This window comes from Pogoniulus pusillus, chromosome 23 (assembly GCF_015220805.1).
Source record: "Pogoniulus pusillus isolate bPogPus1 chromosome 23, bPogPus1.pri, whole genome shotgun sequence".
Classification (NCBI taxonomy): domain Eukaryota; kingdom Metazoa; phylum Chordata; class Aves; order Piciformes; family Lybiidae; genus Pogoniulus; species Pogoniulus pusillus.
In genome coordinates, this window is record NC_087286.1 from 10,239,995 (window position 1) to 10,261,260 (window position 21,266).

Below are 21,266 nucleotides of genomic sequence, written 5' to 3' on the forward strand. Positions count from 1 at the left end.
TTCTCCCACTCTCTCGCAGCCGGGTTTCCAGGGAAGGCTGCAAGCTGCTGCGTGCCGCGGAGGAGCAGAGTGCCCGCTAGCTCTGCCAGGCAACAGCTGCAGCCAAACTTTGCCTTCAGCCCCTTGCACGGCTCGCTGCCGCTGGGAGGAGCGGGGGGAAAGGCAGGCTGCCGGATCGCCCCGACCCGCGGCTCTCCTGGGGGCTCCGGTGCTCTGTCCCTCCCTCCCCGCCGGTTGCGGGGAGCCTTTCGCCTTTGGACGCTCCTCGACCATGGCTGAGGAGGCGGCGGCGGCTCCGGAGGAACCCCGCGAAGGGGCTTGCGAAGGCAACAGCTCCCAGGGACGGGGGGCAGGTTTGTATTTAGAGAAAAGTCCCAAATTCTCATTTTAAATAAATAAAAAATGAAGTCATAGAGAGGTCTTTCCGGAGCAGCCGGGAGAAGGGTGAGAAACCGGGACCGCAGCTCCCCCCAGGCCTCCCCGGGAGCAGGCTAAACCAACCCCCACCCCCGCAAGCCGTTCGCCCTCTCCGGTACGCGGTACGCGGCCCGCGGAGCTGCGAGCTGAGCCCACACCGCGCCGAGGCTGCAGGAAGGCGGCCCGGGCCCTCGACTCCGGCCCCTCGCCCCCGGTCCCGCCGCGCTGGGCCCCGCCCGGCAGGTACTGGCTTCTCTTACCGTGGTTCTGCCTCGTAGCCGCCTCTCCGCCGGCGAGGTGGCAGCGCTCGCTCAGGCACTGGAAAAGTAATAGAAATCCTGCGGCTAGTTTGCTCCTCCGCAGCCTCGCCATCGCACGGAGCCTGCCGACACAACTCCGCGGGCTGCGCGCTGCTCCTCGGCGCTGCCGGGGCAAGTCCGGCTCGAGCGGGGGCGCGGCGGAGAGCAGCCCTAGCAGGCGCCGAGTCGCTCCGTCCTCGGACCGGTCCTCATGCAGCGGGGCCGCAGGGACGAGCCGCTAGTGCTGCTGGCACGGCACTGGCTCTGGGGGGCGGTGGAAGTGGGGGGCGAGCTCCGTCCCCCGGAGTTGCAGAGCCGCGCTCAGTGCAGCGGCATCACGGCTGGGGAGCGAGCCCAGCCTCGCCTGCCCGATGCCAAACTCTTCCCTGCTCGCAGCTCGCTGATGGATTTTAGGAGAAGCCGCCGAAGAGAGATCCTCCCTTTCTGGCTGCCCCCACCCAGCGCGCTTCCCCCGCAGACTGCCTTGGGGACGGAGCCTCCCTTCGGCACACCGCTACCGACCGAACCAAAGCGGAGCGAGCAGAGAAGCTCCCAACATGAGCCGAGCAGGATGCGGGGGGCGGGCGGATGCGCCGCGGGAGGGGATGTGCGAGGCGCCGGGGGGAACAACTTCTCCTTCGGGGAGGTTTCCGCGACCGGTGGTGTTTGTGCGAGGCCGAGGGCAGGCGCGGGAGGCGGAGATTCCGCCGGCCCACAGCGCGGCCCCTCCGCGCCGATTCCGCCGCTTGCTGCGCAACGGGCGCGCGCGGGACTCGCCTGAGGCCGCGTCCCGGCTGCTCCCCTCGCCCGGCCGCTCGCCTCGCCCGGCCGCCTTCGCTCCCCTCCGCAGGAGCGGGGCGCAGGCGCCGGGGCTCTACCGTCCCTTCCGCCGCCTTCCGCGGGTCGGGGAGGCGAACAGCACGGAGGGTGCCGGAGCCGCCTCCCCCGGGCACCGGGTTGCAGCGCGGCTCGCTGGCCCGGCCGCGCCGGAGCCTGTGGCGCTGGGCGGGAAGCCGCTGGCGGCGCGCGGCCCCCGCGCGGGTGTGCGCGCGGGCAGCGGAGCCGCGGGAGCAGAGCGCGCGGCGCTGCCCAGCCGCTGCTCAAGTTGCCCGGGATGGACCTTCTGTACCCGGCGTGAAAACTGCACCGACCCGCCCGGAGTCCTCCGGGAAGGCAGAAACTGTACACCAGCCCAGACTCACAGGATCGGTTTGCTTGGGAAAGACGTTTAGGCTCGTCCAGTCCAGCCGTTCTCGAGCTCTGCCACGGCTGGGGCCCTCAGCGCCACATCTCTGCCTCGTTCAAACACCTCCGGGGTGGGCATTCAACCCCGTCCCTGAGCAGCCTGTTCATAGAATCACAATCATAGAACTGTTTCAGTTGGAAGAGTCTTTCACGATCACCCAGCCCAGCCCTCAACCTAATACCATCATGGCTTTTAAACCACGTCCTCAAGTGCCATGGCCACAGGTTTCTTGAACACCTCCAGGGATTGGGACTCCACCACCTCCCTGGGCAGCCTGTGCCAGTCCCTGACTGCTTTTGCAGCAAATCATTTTTTCCCTACTCTCCAACCTTTCAGGCCATTTCCTCTCGTTTGATCACACCACCTCACAACAACCTACTTTTAGGCTGCTGTAGTAGAAAGCAGTGAGGTCTCCCTTCAGCTTCAAGTAGTTGAGAACCCTTGCAGGGAAGAAGTTTCTTCCAAACAGCCAAGCTGAACCTCCCCTGGTGCAAATGGAGGCTCTTTCCTCTGGTCCTATCACTTGTTATGATCTCCATGGTTAATTAAACACTCCCTGAATAATCCCACCCTCTACATTAATCTGTGAACAGCAGCAAGGAGACAGAGACTTGCAGAGGCTGCAGCAGCCAAACCCAGGCAAGCAAAAAGGGGCACCGGGGACCGGGGCCGTGGCTTTTTACCGGGTCAGCAAACTTTGTCCCTGCTAATCAGCAGAGCTCCATGTAGGGAACCATGAATGCAGCAGCCTCCCAAGCCTTGCTGCAAAATAATTACATTAATTAGGGCAACAATTAAATTAATCAAATAAATAGCTCTACAGAATGGCAAACATGGCAGATAACTAATACTTAATCACAAAAGAACAACCAGTAACAAGGCTGTGTTTGCCCTTAATTTACCACTGCTCTGAGATTAAGGATTCATCAGCTCCATTGTAATTGTCTCCCTCTTTAATCTTTGATGTGCTTATGCGTAAATCACAGCAGAACCCTCCTGGCTTTAAGAAGCGTGTTTGAAGTATAGGCAGAAAGTTGCCAACTCTTTTCCACTTAAATTCAAATAGGATACTGGAGGAGAATGCCAGGAAGGGTTTTGTATTTCTGAGTTCACTGTGGACCCTTCTAGTCCAGACTTTCTGAGTGTCATCTCCCCAAGAAAAAGTCAAGGGCTGCTAAAAAATAAATGTGGAAATTAGAATCACAGAATTGTTATGGTTGGAGAGGCAATTTAAGATCATTCAGTCCAACCGTTCTCTAACTCTACCAAAACCATGGCCCTCAGCACATCTCTGCCTCTTTGAAACACCTCCAGGGATGATGATTCCACCACCTCCCTGGGCAGCCTGTTCCAATGCCTGACCACTCCTGCAGCAAAGAAAACTTTCCTAATATTCAAGCTAACACTCCCCTGTGGCAACTTGAGGTCATTTCCTCTCATCCTGTCACTTGTTGATAGGGAAACCAACTCCCACCTGGCTCCAACATCCTTTCGGGGACTTGTAGAGAGCCAGATGGTCTCCCCTCAGCCTCCTCTTCTCAACAGTAAACACCCCCAGTTCCTTCAGCTGCTCCTCCTCAGTTGTGTTCTCCAGACCCTCCAACAGCTTCATTGTCCCTCTCTGGACATGCTCTGGCAGCTTTCTTGGAGTGAGGGCCCCAAAACTGAACCCATTCTTCATGGTGTGGCCTCACCAGCGCTGACTCCAGGGGCACAATCACTTCCCTGCTCCTGCTGGCCACACTATTGCTGATCCAGGCTAGGATGCTGGTGGCTGCCTTGGCCACCTGGGCACACTCTGACTCATCTTCAGCCAGGTCTCTCTGCTGGGCACTTTCCAGACACTCTGCCCCCAGTCTGGGGTATGTGTGGGGTTGTTGTGACCCAAGTGTGGGACTCAGCACCTGGCCTGATTGAATCTCACACAACTGCCTTCGACCAACAACTCTAATAATAACGATTAATAATAGCAATAATAAATGACGACGTGTCCTTGCTGGAGAGGTATTAATGAGAGAAGTAGATGTGTTGATTGTCATTTATAAGGCAGGAGTCAAACAGAAAGAGCAGCTCGAAGGCTTCCTGAGGAGATGAGCTGTATTTATTTGGAACACAGTGCCTGGGATATGTTTCCATTTCTCTTCTGTGTTTTTTTTTGTCTTCACCATCTTTTCACATTATCTCACCTCTCTTAGGGACACATCTTTCAGTGGCAGAAGCAGCAGTGCCTCGGTAGAAATTGGATGTGAGTGCTTTCATTTTCACCAGCCAAGACTAGGGCCTTATATTTTTGTCTTCCCGTGTAGCTCCAGCATCCTTGATTATAACATCAATCACCCAGGAAAGAAGGGTGGGAAGATTCTCCTTGCTCATTGTGTTTCACTGGCATTTTGCTTGCTCATGCTCATTCACACATTCAATTAAGTGGGTTTTGGGGTTGGTTTTTGGTTTTTTTTTCTATCAGCACAGTCTTCTCAACCTGCACATTTTCTGGGCTTGCTGCAATCTGGTTATGAAAAGCAGCATTTTTAATGGTTCTTTTACCATGTTGCTGTTTCTTCATCTTGGTGACAGATATGGATGAGATGTCCCTCAGCTGCGCTCCTGCAAGCTTTCATTGCCAGCCTGCAAGGATCCCAAGTACAAATCCAGGCTGCGGGAGGAGTGGCTCAAGAGCTGCCTCAAGGAGAAGGGCTTGGGGGTGTCAGTTGGTACCAAACTCCCCAGGAGCCAGCATTGGTCGCTGACAGCCCAGAGCCAGCTCTGTGCTGGCTTAATCCAGAGCAGAGAGAGCAGCAGGACAGGGAGGGGATTCTGCCCCTCTGCTCTGCTCAGACCTCGCCTGCAGCACTGCCTCCAGCTCTGGTGTCCTCAGGTCAAGAAGGACCTTGGAGCTGCTAGAGAGGATCCAGAGGAGGCCATGAAGATGATCAGAGGGCTGGAGAGAGTCTGAGAGAGTTGAGTCTGTTCAGCCTGGAGAAGACAAGGCTCCAGCATGACCTTAGACCAGCCTTCCAGTACCTGAAGGGGCATGCAAGAAAGCTGGAAAGGGACTTTGGACAAGGCCTTGTAGTGACAGGATGGGCGGCAATGGACTGAAGCTTGAGGAGGGCAGATTTATACTGGAGATTAGGAAGAAATTCTCTAGAGTAAGGGTGGTGAGACACTGGAACAGGTTTCCCAGGGAGGTTGTGGATACCTCCTTCCTGGAGGTGTTGAAGGCCACCTTGGATGAGGCCTTGAGCATCCTGGGCTGGTGGAAGGTGTCCCTGCCCATGGTAGGAGGGTTGGAACTGGATTATTCCTTCCAACCCAAACCATCCCATGAATCCATGATACCTGCTTTTGCATTTGAGAAGTGAAGGAAGAGTCTGTGTTTCACTGGTGAAGAAGAGACTGGTGGGCAATTGCAGCACTTGTGGGAGCGGGGAGAACATCTCTAGTTCTCTTCTAGGAGAAAAAACAAAGTGAGTTTTCCTTTCATGCACTTGCACTTGCTGTAGTTCTGCAGAGACCTGTGCCTGCAGATTAACACATTGGCTACAATCAGCAGTACCTCCTGGAACTGAGCAGGCTGTAGCAAATAACTGCTGTACCAGCTGCAGGGAGAAAAACATCTAAGTGATTTTAGTGCTGTACCCAACACTTGATCTGCCAGGATTAGCCCCTACAGTGGCAGAATTCACTATGTAACCCTCCTCTGGCAAGCAGCACCTAACAATCTGTGTTACAAGTACCACAGCGTGAAGCTGCCCACAAACCTGAAGGCTCTGAGGCTCTCCTCCCTCTCTTTGGAGCTCTGTGAGCAGCTGACTGAGGCTGGGGAAGGTGAATGGCATTGCTGTTGAGGATTTGGCTGAGGCATTCGGCTTAGTGCGGTAAAAGCGAGGGTGCTCGAGCTGTGAATTCAGAGTGCTGCCCAGCAGGCAGCTGCCTGTGGCTTTGCCAGCTCAAAGGAGGGGCACAGCTTTTAGCTGAATCACTGAAGTGCCATGCCAAACTCAGAGGTGAAGCCAGGAGTGGAAGCATCCCTTGTTAGGCAGGGAAGTGCAGAAGTTTCCCAGAGAAGGCAGCACTGCACTCTTAAAGGAGCTTTGGTCGCCTCCCCTGATCCCCTGTCTGGGGAAGCCTTAACCCTCCCTGCTGTGCTCAATTTCCAAGGGCAAACGCTGAGGTTCCTTTCCTGGAGTCACATCCAGCAGACCTCTGCAAGGTCCCTTTCAACCTAGGCCATTCTATGATTGTATGAAATAAAAGCCAGAGAAGAAGAAATGAATTTTGCTGGTGCCATTTCTTTCTGTGTTGGAAACCTTTGTATGTCAGGGCACAGACCTTTGTCTGATAAGCCATAGGTGCACAGAAGTAAAACCTTTTATTCTGGATGGTCACAGCAAAGGTAGGATGGGCTGAGGAGAAGAATGGAGGGCAGAAGAATGGAAGAGGTGGCATCCGACACCAGGGCAGTGGTGCTCAGAGCAGTGCTCTATTCAGAGCAGACCTTCCTGGTGGGTGTGTTAGCAGCAGCAGTCACTGCAGGGGTCAAAGCTGAAGGAAGTTTTAAAGTAAAACAACTTCCAGCTGCAATTACAACCAAATAAGTTTCAAATGTAGCTGCTCAGTGACCACATTTCCCCAGAAAGAAACCTTTATAGGATCGTTTTGGTTGGAAAAGACCTCTCAGATCATCAAGTCCAACCTGCAACCCAACACCCCCATGGCCACTAAACCATGTCTCCAGGTGCCACAGCCACACATTTCTTGAAGGCCTCCAGGGATGGGGACTCCACCACCCCTCTGGGCAGCCTGTTCCGATCCCTGACCGCTCTTGCAGTAAAGGAATTTTGTCTAATCCTCCCCTGGAGCAATCTGAGGCCATTTCCTCTCATTCTGCTGCAGTAAGCCAGGCAATTCCACACTAAGGTTTTTCTTACTCATGATCTGGAGCTGGTAGGAGGGCCTGAGTAATTACTATAGCCCATGCAGCAGTGAGTAGAGTTAGCTTTTTTTAATCAGCCAAGACCAAAGAACAGATCCGGCTGCTGAGCACAGCAGGAGAAGGCAGTCAAGGGTTAGGACTGGTGTTACAAAAAGTAATTGGGCTGGGATTTAGGTTTTAGACCAGCAATCTGGGGCAAACTTTAATGCTACAGAGATCTTAACAAGCACTTAACTGAGACAACTGACACGGGAGTAGCTGTGACACAAACCTTCTGGCAGGGGTCATTGCCTGGTGTTAATGATGCAGCTGCCCCACTCCCCCACAGCTGCAACCAGGGCAAAAATCTGGGGGTTAAGTCTTGAAGCAGCTCTGCAGTGGCCACAGCAGCACATCTGGCAGCTCACTGCTCATCTGACTTTTCCAGGCTTCCTTGCAGGTGAAAACACAGCACAGACTGCCCTAGCAATCTAAGCAACACAAGTTTTCCTCTTCACTTTGGTCTATTCTGGGCATCAGGATCATGCAACATAGAGTCACAGAATGGTTTTAGTTGAGAAAAGCCTTTTAAGATCATCCAGTCCAACCATTCTCTAACTCTGCCAAGGCTGGGGCTGAACCATGTCCCTCAGCACCACATCTCTGCCTCTTGGAAACACCTTCAGGGATGGGGATTCAACCACCTCCATGGGCAGCAGGTGCCAAGCTTTGAGAAAACTTTCAGGGAAGAAGCTGCTTCTAATCTCCAACCTAAACCTCCCCTTGTGTGACTTGAGGCTATTTTGTCTTACACTCGTTACTAGGGAGAACAGCCCAACCCCTGTCTTGCTCCAGCCTCCTTTCAGGGAGCCATAGAGACCAATGAGTTCCTCCCTCAGCCTCTTTTTCTCCAGACTAAACACCCCCAGCTCCCTCAGCTGCTTCTCCCCAGCCCTGTTCTCCAGACCCTTCGCCACCTTTGTTGCCCCTCCCTGGTCACAGTCCAGCACCTCAATGTCCTTCTTGGAGTAGGGGCCCCAAAACTGAGCCCAGGAGTCAAGCTGTGTCCTCACCAGTGCCAAGTCCAGCAACACAATCCCTTCCCTGCTCCTGCTGGTCACACTAATGATCCAGACCAGGATGTTGGTGGTCTTCTTGGCCACCTGGGCACACCCTGGCTCATCTTCAGCCAGCTGCTGACAACATACTTAGGCTGAAGTTCAGAGAGAGGGGTTTTCTTCAATTTAATACCTTGAAGAAACAATACTGTTGGCCACCTGGCTCCCTTCATTTCTGAGGATTATGCAGCACAGGGCTTTGGCTTCTTCTCTGCCACATGGACAGATGTCTCTAGGTGCACCTGCCCTATCTGCTGAGCCACAAACCAGGGGCTATATTGTCTTGGGTCATGCAACAGGGAAGAGAGACCCTTTCTCCTTGCCCCTTCATCCCATATGTTCTACTCTTTTTGTTTCCATATCAGATTCCCATCCTCCTGCTCCTCTCTGGAGTTGAGCTATGTGATTTCAATCCAGGATCCTGCACTGATCTCCCTGCTCTTATTCCTGTCTGCACAATACAAACTTCCCTCTTTCTGCAGCCTTTCTTCTTGCCCTCCCTTTATGAAACATGTGAGTCCTGCTTTTGTTCTGGATGCATACACCAATCCACGTGGTGTTTGCCCAGGTTAGACAAGCACAACAGTCTGAAGAAGAACACAGCATTTGGCTGTCTTAGTGGCATCCACTCACATCTCTTCTGCAAAAGTACTGAGAGAAATTTGCCTGCTTTCAGTGAGCACTTTTGAAGGGTCTTTATCAACCAACAAAGTAACAACAAAGTAACCAGTAAACCTCACCTGCTGGCACAGCTAAAGTCTGGCTGTTCGTACTTTTCTCCACACCATTTCAATTAGCAGGAGAACTGAAAGGTCCAAACCAACACTGGGCACTTTGGAAGAGACTTTCTCAGTTCCAAGGAGTCAAGGATGAATTTTCCACTGAGTCAGTCCTGTTCTTGGGTCCTCTCTGATTTCCAGTTACTCTGCTCATAGGAACTCAGAGACTACATCTGGAATACTGCACAGAGTTCTGGGCTTCACAGTTCAAGAGGCACAGGCCAACTACTGAGTAGAGTCCAAAGGAGGCTGTGAGAATGATGAAGGGACTGCAGCACTTCTCTTACGAGGAAAAGTTGAGAGCCCTGAGGCTGCTGAGTCTGGCGAAGAGAAGGCTGAGAGGGGACCGCATCAATGTCTGCAAATCTCTGAAGGGTGGATGTCAGGAGGATGGAGCCAGCCTCTTGTCAGTGATACCCACTAATGGGACAGGGGGCAATGGACATAGACTCAACCACAGGAAATTCCACCTCAGCACGAGGAGAAACTTCTTTACTGGGTGCTGGAGCCCTGGGGCAGGCTGCCCAGAGAGATCATGGAGTCTCTGCTCTGGAGCCTTTCGAAACCTGCCTGGCTGTGTTTCTGTGTGACCTGCCTTAGAGGATGCTGCTCTGGCAGGGAGGTTGAACTCAGTGATCTCTGGAGGTCCCTTCCAACCTCTAACATTCTATGATTCTATTATTTGCTTCGCAAATGACTTGTCACATCAGCACCTCACGCAGGAGTGGGATGTGAGTACCCTCAAACCTGCTTCGGAACATGCTAGCAGCACCCACCCCCAGCACTGGCACTCCATGGGCACAGCAAGGTGGGCGTGCAGGGACCTGTCTGGTTGAGTGAGTCACAGAGCTGCAGCCTGTGCAGGCAGAGAGCAGGATTTTGCAGAATCAGAGAACCACAGAAACACCCAGGTTGGCAAAGCCCCTCAGGATTACCAAGTCAAACCTGGAACCCTACACTACAAGATTCACCTTAAACCATAGCCCCAAGCACCACATCCAAACCACCCTTAAACACATCCAGGGTTGGTGACTCCACCACCTCTATGGGCAGCTCATTCCAGTGTCTGAATGCTCTCTTCATGAAAAAAATCTTCCTAATGTCCAATCTAAACCTTCCCAGTCTCAGCTTGAGGCAATTCCCTCTTGTTCTGTCTCCAATTACCTGTCAGATCTACAGCAGCCTCTCCACAACCTCCTTTCAGGTAGCAGTACACAGCCATGAGGTTTCCCCTCAGCCTCCTCTCTTTCACATTAACCAGCCCCAGCTCCTTCACTCTCTCCTCACAAGATTTACTCTCCAGGCCCTTCACAGCTTCCTTGCCCTCCTCTGCACTGGCTCCAGCACCTCCACAGCTCTCTTGTGTTGAGGTGCCCTAAACTGAACACAACACTCGAGCTGTGGTCTCACCAGGACAGAGTCCAAGGGGACAGTCCCCTCCCTGCTGCTTCTGATCCCATCCAGGATGCCTTTGGCTTTCTTGGCCACCTGGGCACACTGCTGGCTCATGTTCAGCTGCTTGTCCATTACAAACCCCAGGTCCCTTTCTGAGGGTTTTAACAGCAGTGCCACCAAACCGCACTGAATAGTTTTTAGTACAGAGCTGAGCTGGCTACAAAGAACTGAGAGGTGCTGTTACTTAGGAGGTGGGTTGTCTTTGAGTTCACCTTAGCATATTTTCTCTCTGTTGTGATGGAGCAGCTTAAAATGGGTGCTAATGAGCTCTTCTCCCTAGCATCAGGTGATAAGAGGAGAGGAAATGGCCTGAAATTGTGCCAGGGAAGGGTTAGGTTTGAGATGAGGAAAAATGTCTTTGCTGCAAGATTGGACAGGGATTGGAACAGGCTGCCCAGGGAGGTGGTGGAGTCCCCATCCCTGGAGGTGTTCAAGAAACCTGTGGCCATGGTATCTGGGGACATGGTGGTACTGGGTTGAAGGTTGGACTCTGTGATGCTAGAGAGCTTTCCAACCAAAGCAGTTCTCTGATTCTGTGCTTCTATAAACATTCAGTGTGTGGGTGTGCACAGCAGGTTTGCAAAATGCCACTGCGACTTGTGCTGATAGCAGGCTTCAGGAGGGGATCCACCTTCAAAGAAAAGCATCTCCTAGCCAGTTTTCTTCCTTCCAGTCACTGCAGCAGTAATTGCTTTGCCAGAGAACTCTTCAAGAAGGAGAAAAGTCTCCAAGAGCTAAAGCAGAGGGTTGTCTTCTTTTATTTGGTTTTGAAGTGGTCCCTACTTGGCTACTGCAGATTGAGGTTTCTGCAGTGCTCCTTATCATGCACAAACACAGCAATTCTTCCTCCAGAAACAGGTGCACCCAGCTCCCAGAAAATAGGCTTGACCCAGACAGTAAGTCCTGCTCTTGGATGGCTTCTGCCCTCTCAGAATCACAGAATTATTGTGGCTGGAGCAGAACTCAGAGATCAGTGAGTCCAGCCTATGACCTAACACCACCACATTGACCAGATCATGGCACTAAGTGTCACATCCAAGCCTTCCTTAAACAAGTCCAGGGATGGTGACTCCACCACCTCCCTGGGCAGCCCATTCCAGTGTCTAATTCCCCTTTCCATCAGGAAGTGCTTCCTAACATCCAACGTAACCTTTCCCTGACACAGCTTCAGGCCATGCCCTCTTGTCCTGAGCCTGACCTCCACCTGGCTACAGCTTCCCTTCAGGTAGTTATAGAGTGTGCTAAGGTCCCCCCTGAGTCTGTTGTTCTCCTGGCTGAACACCCCCAGCTCCTTCAGCCTCTCTTCATCAGCCTTCACCTTCCAGTCCCTTCACCAATCTCTGGACCCACTCTCCCTGTGATTTGTCCCTTTGCCTTGGTCTTATCTACCCTTGCCCACCTTGGTCTCTGTATAAGCATCCAAATGTGACTCTCTGTGCTTTCCATGCTCACCACGGATCCTGGCTGCATGCCTCCTTACAAACAGTGAGCAAGAGCCCAGCGCAGGATGGCACTTCCCTGATGATTTCTCATGTCACAAATCCACCCCAGCTAAGTGTTTGTCCTGAGACTTTGATCTCAGAGATTTAGCTCTCCCTACAGAGCAAAAGCAGATGCTTGGTAAGCTGTAGCTGTAGCCCTGACAACCCTTTCAGATGTCTAGACAGTGAAGAGAGAGATTACATCCTCCTCCAAACTCAGCTGCAGCGTTCCAGCCTCCTTAAAGGTGTTTACCTCAGGCTGATGCTGTTTGCACTGCTTGCTTCTGAGGCACCCAGGGCACAGAACACTTGCAAAATGAAGGACGCTGAGGTGATTTGGGGTCAGACCCCCCCACTTCTCTTAACAGTGATAAGCCTGACAGATGTGCTAGGCCACATCTGGTCCTTACCTAGACGCAGAGATGAAGGAGTTAGATAATAGGTGTTTACAGCTCATGCTTCTCACTTCGGAGTCTTGCCAACACAAAGGCTTGCAAAAGGGCTGGTGAATTCATCCTAGTGGAAGAACACATCCAATCCTAGAGACAAGCCCAGCAAACGTCCAGCACAGACACATTTCTTTGCTGCAAGAATGGTCAGGGATTGGCACAGGCTGCCCGGAGAGGTGAAGGAGTCCCCATCCCTAGAGGTGGCCATGGCACTTGGGGACATGGCTTAATGGCCATGGTGGTGTTGGGTTGAAGGTTGGACTGGATGACCTTGGAGGGCTTTTCCAAGCAAGGTGATTCTATGGTTGCTACATTGACTTTGCGCAGTGTACTCACCAGGGGTGGTAACTGACGAAGAGCTATCCTGGTGCAGTCCTGTAAGACTGAGAGATCTGAGGAGAGAAGGGAAGAGATTCCAGCCTAAGCAGCATCCTCAAAATAGACATGAATTCAGAAAGTTGTCCAAGACAAGGCAGCCATAAATCCAGAAGGTGCTGTGCTAAGATGCCAGGCCTGCAGCACGTCAGCCAAGGCACAGGCTGCTTGATTTTACAATGAAAACAGAAAACAGCATGGTGAGGTGACAGTGCCTGGATCCTAGCAAAGACAAGGAAAGAGAGGTCACATTTTGTCAAGTCTGGAAGCACTCTGAATTTTTAGGGACTGATGACACATGAAAGTGTTACCTGAGACCTCTTTAACTCATGAAGTCACGAGTCAGAGTCTTTCCTCAGCCCACACTTGTGTTGGTGTGATAGTTTGGGAGTTACCCACCCCCCCACTCTTATGAAATCACCCAGACTAGATTCAGCTGGCTGGAAATTGAGGACCATCTCCAGGGATGGGGACTCCACCACCTCCCTGGCCAGCTCATTCCAATGCCAATCACTCTTCTGCCAGTTTAGGGCATGTGAAGACCTGGAACACAGGGAAGTCTCTGGCTGGATATCACAGCTCCTCTCCAGAGCATCTTCCTGAAGGTGCTACAGACTTTCCTGCAGCCTCTCAGCAAGTGAAATGATTACCACAGAATCATACTGGTTAGAAAAGATCTCCAAGATCATTGAGTCAAACTGTAACCCAACCTCCATGACTACTGAGCCATAGCCCAGGGTGCCAAATCCACACACTTCTTGAACACCTCCAGGGCTGCCTCCCTGGGCAGTCTCTCTCAGCAGATAAACGTTTTCCTCATCTCCGACTTAACCCTCCCCTGGCACAAGTCCAGCCCAGTTCCTCTCCTCCCATCTCTGCTTACTTGGGAGAAGAGAGCAGCCTCACTTCAGCCTACTTCCAAGTAGCTGTAGAGAACAATGAGGTCTCCCCTCAGCCTTCTCCACGCTGACCACCCTCAGCTACTCCTCGTACGATGCCCTCCAGATGCCTCAGCAGCCTCAGTGCTCTTCTGTAGACACTCTCCAGCCCCTCAATGTCTTTCTTATCCTGTGGCACCCAGAACTGACCCCAGCACTCAAGCTGTGGCCTCACCAGGGCCCTGTTCCTGCTGGTCACACTGGTTTTGATCCAGGTCAGGATCCCTGCCATGTTCAGCTGCTGTCCACCAGCACCCCCAGATGCTTCTCCACTTTTTCCTTCAGTAGATTTTCTCTCTCCATGTTAGCAACCATTGTCCAAGCCTGCCAAATGATTGCTCCTGTGTGGTTTGTTTCTCCAGTTATTCACAGACTCACAGAAACATTCAGGTTGCAAAATCCCCTCAGGATCACCAAGTCCAACCCATATCCCTACTTTGCAAGGTGCAGCCTAAACCATAGCCCCAAGCACCACATCCAAACGACCTTTAAACATCTCCAGGGTTGGTGATTCTACCACCTCCCTGGACAGCTCACTCCAGTGCCTGACCACTCTTGCTGGGAAAAAAATGTTTCCTAATGTCCAGTCTAAATCTACCCTGGTGCAGCTTGGGGCTGTGTCCTCTTGTTCTGTCACTACTTGTGAGAAAAGACCAGCACCATTCTCTCTACAACCTCCTTTCAGGTAGCTGTAGACAGTTATGAGGTCTCACTTCAGCCTCCTCTGCTTGAAACTAAGCAGCTCCAGCTCCTTCGGTCACTCCTCATAAGATTTGTTCTCCATGTTACTGACCCTGTTGGGTGGACTTCACTGTCTTTCCATAGAGGCTAATTTAAATCTGAGTCTTGTGCCAGGAGTCACATAATAAATGGTGAGGAAATTAAAAGCAGTCTATAAAAATGACTCATGGAAGCATGAATGTGATGTTTTGAGGTCCCTTTTTGCTTTTTGGCCACTGTGGTTTGTGGACAGAGACTGATTACCAGAGAGGAAGCTGTTGTGACATAGTCTTTTCCTTTCTTTTCTCCTCACCATTGAGGAGAAAAGCATTGACAAGACATTAAGTCTGATGGAATCTTTCAGTTTACAGTCAGAAGAGGGGAAAAAAAAGAGTTGGTGTTTCTTTTCATTCTAAAATGGAAGTTATTGGTTCAAAGGTACCTTTTAAAAAGTTCTGGTACATATACACACTCTCATTTTCCACTACTCTGTATACATCACAGCTGCAACTTGGAGAGGACCCTGTGAGCATTGGCTAGCAGTCACTGAACATGAGCCAGTGCCCAGGTGGCCAAGAAAGCCATTGGCATCCTGGCCTTGGATCAGAAACAGGGTGGGCAGTAGGGGCAGGAGGGGATCATCCCCCTGTGCTCAGCACTGGCGAGGCCACACCTCCAGTGCTGGGTTCAGCTCTGGGCCTCTCACTGCAGGAAGGACACTGAGGGGCTGCAGGGTGTCCACAGCAGGGCAGCGAGGCTGGAGAAGGGACTGGAGCAGCTGGGCTGTGAGAAGGGACTGAGGGAGCTGGGGGTGTTGAGGCTGGAGAAGAGGAGGCTGAGGACAGAGCTGATTGCTCTCTGCAGCTGCCTGCAGGGAGGTTGCAGTGCAGAGGGGGCAGCCTCTGCTCCTTGGTGGCAAGGGACAGGAGCAGAGGAAATGGTTTGGAGCTGCCCCAGGGGAGGCTCAGGCTGGATGTTAGGAACTATTTCTGCCCTGGAAGGGTTCTCAACCCTTGGAATGATCTGCCCAGGGCAGTGCTGGAATCCCCATCCCAGGAGGTGTTCCAGCAGCCTGTGGAGCTGCTGCTTAGGGACATGGTTTAGTGCTGAGCCTGCAGTGCTGTGTGGAGGGTTGGGCTGGATGAGCTTGGAGGGCTCTTCCAAGTGGATGTTTTCCGTGATTTTTTTGTGGTTCCCTTTGTCTAACTTTGTGCCTGCAACTCTGGAAAATGTGTTCTCCCAGCACAAACTTCCACAGTTTCTCTAGTGCCTGGGAAATGCACTGCAGCTGTCATGATAGCATAGCTCACACACAGGAGGGTGAGGGCAAACGTTCCTGAAGCAAAATGGGAAGAGAGAGTGACAAGCAGGAAAAGAAGCAGAGCCAGAAGTTACAGCATGAGCTTGTCATTCAGAAGACCTGGCTCTAGTGCTTGCTTCCTCACTGGCTTTTTGTGACTCCCCATGAAAGCAGATTCCCCTCTCAAGTGAGGCGGATGCCCTGTGCTCACCTGCCAAAGCTGCTGCGGGAGCCGTGCAGGGCAGGCTGTGAGACGTGGCAGCATGCTGGCAAAGGAGGCCGTGCAATAGAGGGTGCTGTTCCCACGCCTCAGAGCCTGGCTGCCCTGCCGGCTGCCAGCCTACAGGCCATGTGCTGAGGGCATCCTGATGCTCATTTTTGCACTCCCCTTTGATGTTCACGCAATGAGCAGGATTATTAAAACATTCACTCCAACTTCCTGAAGTGGTCTTCAGCTTCCATCCCCCAGGCACCACATCCAAACGTTTGGGTGTGGCACTTGGGGATATGGTTTAGGGTGCAGCTTGGAGAATAGGGTCAGTGGTTGGGTTTGGTGATCCTGAGGGGCTTTTCCAACCTGAATGTTTCTGTGATTCCACGATTTGGCTTTTTGAGGTTTTTTTTAATCTGTTTTACCATAATATTATCTCTCCTCACAGCTGAAGGGGGTCATTATTCATCCCCCTCTCCATACATTGCCCTCTCTCCCCCTAGAGAATGTAAGAGAGGCTCATTCCTTCCATTCAGGCATGGAAAGGATATTTCGAAGGTGCTGGTCCTAACAGCTCCATCTCAGAATCAGCTTAACGATTTGAATCAAAGGCTTTGTTCAGAAGACAAAAGAGGCAGCAAAGAGGATAATGGATTATCCACTGTCATGTCTCATCTGGAAGTTATCTAAAGGCTGCTTTGATAAGCAGAGTGAGAGTCGGTGGTGTGACTAATGCAGCATCATTGTGCTGCTGTAACCTGTATCACACAGTCACGTCAGGATCAAAAGGAGTACTGCTGCAGAGTGTCCAAATTGGATAACAGCAGCCAAGGGAAGCCTGGAATCTCATCCATCCATACACACAAGAGGAGAAAAGGAAAAGAAAGAAAGGTTTTTCTGGTAGGAGTGAAGCGTTAGAGGTCTTTACACAAACAGCTTCTGGCTGATGAAGAGAGATGATGGAGAGAGGAGGTGGATTTAGCATGGTAAGGGAGAAGACAGCCCAGCATAGCCACAGACACACTCAGACAGAAATCTTAGTACTCAGTTGCCTTGTGATAGCTACAACAACCTCTCAAAAGCTCCAGATAGCACCTCTTAACAACAGAGATAAGCAGGGCAATCTGCTGCCCTTGGCTTCCTCTAAGGAAGCAGCTCTTGGAAAGGCCCATGGAAAGACAATCAGAGATAGGAATGGGGGGAATGGAGCAAAACTAGAAGTGGAGAGATTCAGACTGGATGTTAGGAAGAAGTTCTTCACCATGAGGGTGCTGAGACACTGGAACAGGTTGCCCTGGGAGGTGGTAGAAGCCTCATTCCTGGAAGTATTTAAGGCAAGGCTAGATGTGGCTCTGAGCAACCTGATCTAGTGTGAGGTGTCCCTGCCCATGGCAAGGGGACTGGAACTGGATGATCCTTGAGGTCCCTTCCAGCCCTGGCAATTCTGTAGTTCTATGATAACTTTACTACCCTACCATTCCCTGTACAGTTACAACAGGAACCCTGTTTTGCCTTCAGTTCTACTCTTCGATCCACTTGCAATACTATGAGTAGCTCCTCAAGACCTCCCATACTAAAAAAAAAAAAAAAGATTAATATTTCCAGTAATTTGTCAGCCAAAAGTGTTTGTCAAAGTCATAATGAGGATTTTGGCTCCATCCTTGTCTTCCTTCTCCTGGTTGAAGAAGCTGTGATATACAGAATATTAGGGGTTGCAACTGATCTCTGGAGATCATCACCCTGCTAAAGCAGGTTCACCTAGAGCAGGTTGCTCAGGATCACAATGTCCAAGTAGGTTTTGAAACCTTTGGAGACCTACCTGGTCTCCAGAGAAGCAGACTTCACAATCTCTCTGGGCAGCCTGCTCCAGGGCTCTGCCACCCTCACAGGAAAGAATTTTTTACTTACGTCCAAGTGAAACCTCCTGGATCCCAGGTTGTGCCCATTGCCCCTTGTCCTGTCACTGGCCACCACCAAGAAGAGCCCAGCCCCATCCTCTTGACCCCCACCCCACCCTGATCTATTCCTCAGCGTTGAGATCTGCTCTCAGACTGCCCTTCTCCAGGCTAAGCACCCACAGGTGTCTCAGCCTTTCCTGCTCAAGGGATGCCCCAGTCCACTCGGCATCTTCGGCGCCCTCTGCTGGACTCTCTGCAGTATAGCTCTGTCCACCTTCACAGCATCACAGAATTAACCAGGTTGGAAAAGACCTCTGAGATCATCGAGTCCAATCTATCACCTAATACCTTCTAATCAACTAAACCACGGCACTAAGTGCTTCATTCAGACTCCTTTTAAACACCTCCAGAGATGGGGACTCCACCATCTCCCCAGGCAGCCCATTCCAATGCCAATCACTCTTGCTGTGAACAGCTTCTTCCTAGCATCCAGCCTGAACCTGCCCTGCCGCACTTGAGACTGTGCACCCTTGTTCTGTCCCTGGGTGCCTGGCAGAAGAGACCAACCCCACCTGGCTACAGCCTCCCTGCAGGTAGTTGTAGACAGCAATGACTTCTGTCCTGAGCCTCCTCTTCTGCAGGCTGCACACCCCCAGCTGCCTCAGCCTCTCCTCACAGGGCTGTGCTCCAGGCCCCTCAGCAGCCTTGGTGCCCTTCTCTGGATATGTTTCAGCACCTCAACATCTTTATTAAACTGAGGGCCCCACAGCTGGACACAGGACTCCAAATGTGGCCTGACCAGGGCAGACTAGAGGAAGAGGAGACTTCCTCATCCTGCTGGCCACGCTCCCCAGGAGAGCATTGGCCTACACAACATGGCAAGATTGCCTCAAAGGACAGAATGATATTTGTTGATGTACCTCATCTGTTCTGTGCACCATGTGCTCTATTTTTCCATCCTAAACATCCACATCTTTCATACCTCCCACTCAAATTCTTTGCAGTACAAAGAGGAAAACAGAGAGTTGAGGCACTGGAACAGGATGTCCAGAGAAGTTGTGGAGGCTCCAAGCCTGGAAGTGCTCAATGCACTGGAACAGTTTGAGTTGGGCACTAGAACAAGTTGTCCAGAGAAGTTGTGGAGGTTCCAAGCCTGGAAGTACTCAATGCACTGGAACAGTTTGAGTTGGGCACTAGAACAGGTTGTCCAGAGAAGCTGTGGAGGCTCCAAGCCTGCAAGTGCTTAAGGCTAAGTTGGGGGGGACCTTGAGCAACCTGAGCTGGTGGAAGATGTTCCTGCCCACAGCAGGGTGGTTGGGACTAGATGATCCCTTCCAACCTGATCCATTCTATGATTCTACAGGTATTCATGCGATGAGTCCTGTGGATTTTGTGTTCTTGCATGTGGCAAAGAGTTTTTGCCCTGAAATCAATCATGGTTCACAAGAACTCATACATGAAATGTAAGTTTATGCATGAAAAAAAAAAATATTAGGAAATAGACTGCAGTAATAAACTCCAGAAAATATTGCTGGGTGAGAGGGTCAGCAGGAAGTTAAGCAGTGGCCCTGAAGTGACAGCCCATTATGGTTTTCAACTCCAATATCCTGAGCACAAGCAAACCAACTGATTTCTTTTTGAAGCTTTGAAAATTGAACTAACTACAGCACAAAGCATTCTCTTGCAGATCAGCAGAAGTACATCAACCCAGCCACATCAGCTCTTCCAGTACAAACAAATGTCACCGTAGATGCTGGAAGGCAAGATGCTGCCGCTCTTCACTTGAGTGATGCCTCCCTAGGGCCATCTCCTAGGGCAGACCTTATGGCAGCCTTCCAGTACCTGATGGTGGCCTATGAGAAAGCCAGGAAGGGACTTTTTACAGAGGCTTGAAGTGAGAGGATGAGAGGGAATGGATTGAAGCTTGAGGAGGGCAGATTGAGACTGGAGATTAGGAAGAAATTCTTTCCAGTGAGAGTGGTGAGACACTGGCACAGGTTGCCCAAGGAGGCTGGGGATGCTCTCTCCCTGAAGGTGTTCAAAGCCAGGCTGGATGAGACCTTGAGTGACCTGGGCTAGTGCTGGGGTAGTTGGAACTGGATGATCTTGAAGGTCCCTCCCAACCCAAATCATTCTATGAGTCTGTGAATCAGTCCCTAATGCCTTCATTGCTGGGAACAACAGCAGAATTTGGGCTAGCCTTGGGGACAAATGTGACAGTACAGAACTGGCTTTCTGAAGGAAAAGAGCATGCTGAAGAGAGAGCAGATCACACAGGAATGCATCCTAGCCAGTCTTGAATATCTCCAGAGAGGGAGACTTCACAACTACCCTGGGCAGCCTGTTCCAGTGCTCTATCACCTTCACCAGTGCCCCTTGTCCTGTCATCGGGCATCACCCAGCAGAGCCTGGCTCCAGTCCCCTGGCACTCACCTTTACATCTCTATCAACACTGATGAGGTCACCTCTCAGTCTCTTCCTCTCCAAGCAGCATAGCCTCTGCTCCCTCAGGCTCTCCTCATAGCAGAGATGTTCCATTCCCTTCAGCAGCTTTGTGGTTCTGGGCTGGACACTCAGGCATGTCTACATCATTCTTGAACTGAGGGGAGGTGAGTTCAAGAGGAAAAAAAAGAATGGAACACTTTCTTCTTAAAAGAGAATTTAAAAACACCCCAAAGCTCCATTTCTAATCTAATCTAAGCTCCATTTCTCCAATCTAATCACACTTTGGGGGTCCTTTCAATATAGAGTGCCAGTACTCCTGCCCAGGCCACATCTGCACAGCAGTCCCTCACCACCCCTGCACACGGCACTCATGTCTGAGCAGCACAGAACTGAGGATGGATTTGGCCTGCAGCATCAGTCCTTCAGGTTCAGAGTCACCATGTCTCCTTCTTGCAGAGATATCCAGACTTAAGCTCAGCCTCTTTTGCAGGCTACAACCTCTGTCAGCCTGCTGATGCCTTCTACTGTGGGCAAGTCCCTTCTCCTCAGCCCTCAGCAGGCTACCCTTGAGACACCTGCAGGGTCTTCATCCATCACCTTTGTGTAAGCTGATTTGCAGCCTTTCCTAGCAGCTGCCTCTTCATAGCTGCTTGTTGGAGCAGTAAGTGAGGAAAGGGAGAGTAGAAATTAGGGGATGGTTAAGCCCCTCCTGGGTGAGTGCTGTGGTGTGAAGTGTACATTATTCATAGAATCATTTTGGTTGGAAAGGATCTTCAGGATCACCATCATGGTCTTTGGCAGTCCCAGCTGGTGTGACCAGGGAAGGAACGTTCTAACTGTCAGATAAAAGCAGGCTGGAAAATTATACCAGCTCTCTTCTATGAGACAGTATGGGCTCAGCTCCCCAGGAACAAGTGATAGGACCAGAGGATTGCAGCAGGGTCCTTTTGCTTTGCTCTGTGTCTTTGCAGTTCTGCCTAGAAGCTCAGGGCAGCAGGTAACCCTCAGAGCCCTCCTTACCTCTCTGAGTTAATTTGTTATGTGATTAATGACATTGTTAGAAGCATTCAGCCCCTCTTTACAAAAGGAAGCAAATCATTATTAATTCCCTGACAACACTGTACATGAATCATGTGGAATACTTTAACTGCTAAGAAAGCTTCCATGCATGGCTTCAGTGGAAACCAACTCAAATGCACTTAGAATCATCAAATCACAGA

The 21,266-nt window shown here is 51.5% G+C and overlaps 1 protein-coding gene across 3 annotated transcripts in view; it reads right to left on the reverse strand.

Moving 5' to 3' along the window:
* PLXDC2 (plexin domain containing 2) overlaps positions 1-947 on the reverse strand; it is a 290,185-nt gene extending 289,238 nt beyond the window's left edge. The window contains exon 1 of one of the 3 annotated variants that reach the window (XR_010306540.1): positions 678-933. Coding sequence is in view for 2 of the 3 variants with exons in the window: in XM_064162532.1 (XP_064018602.1) it covers positions 678-789 (112 nt within the window). In the remaining variant the exon portion in view is untranslated. Of the gene's footprint in view, positions 1-677 lie in introns of all 3 variants that reach the window. The other 2 variants (XM_064162532.1, XM_064162533.1) reach the window with 2 other exon arrangements.
* Positions 948-21,266: the final 20,319 nt, after the last annotated feature.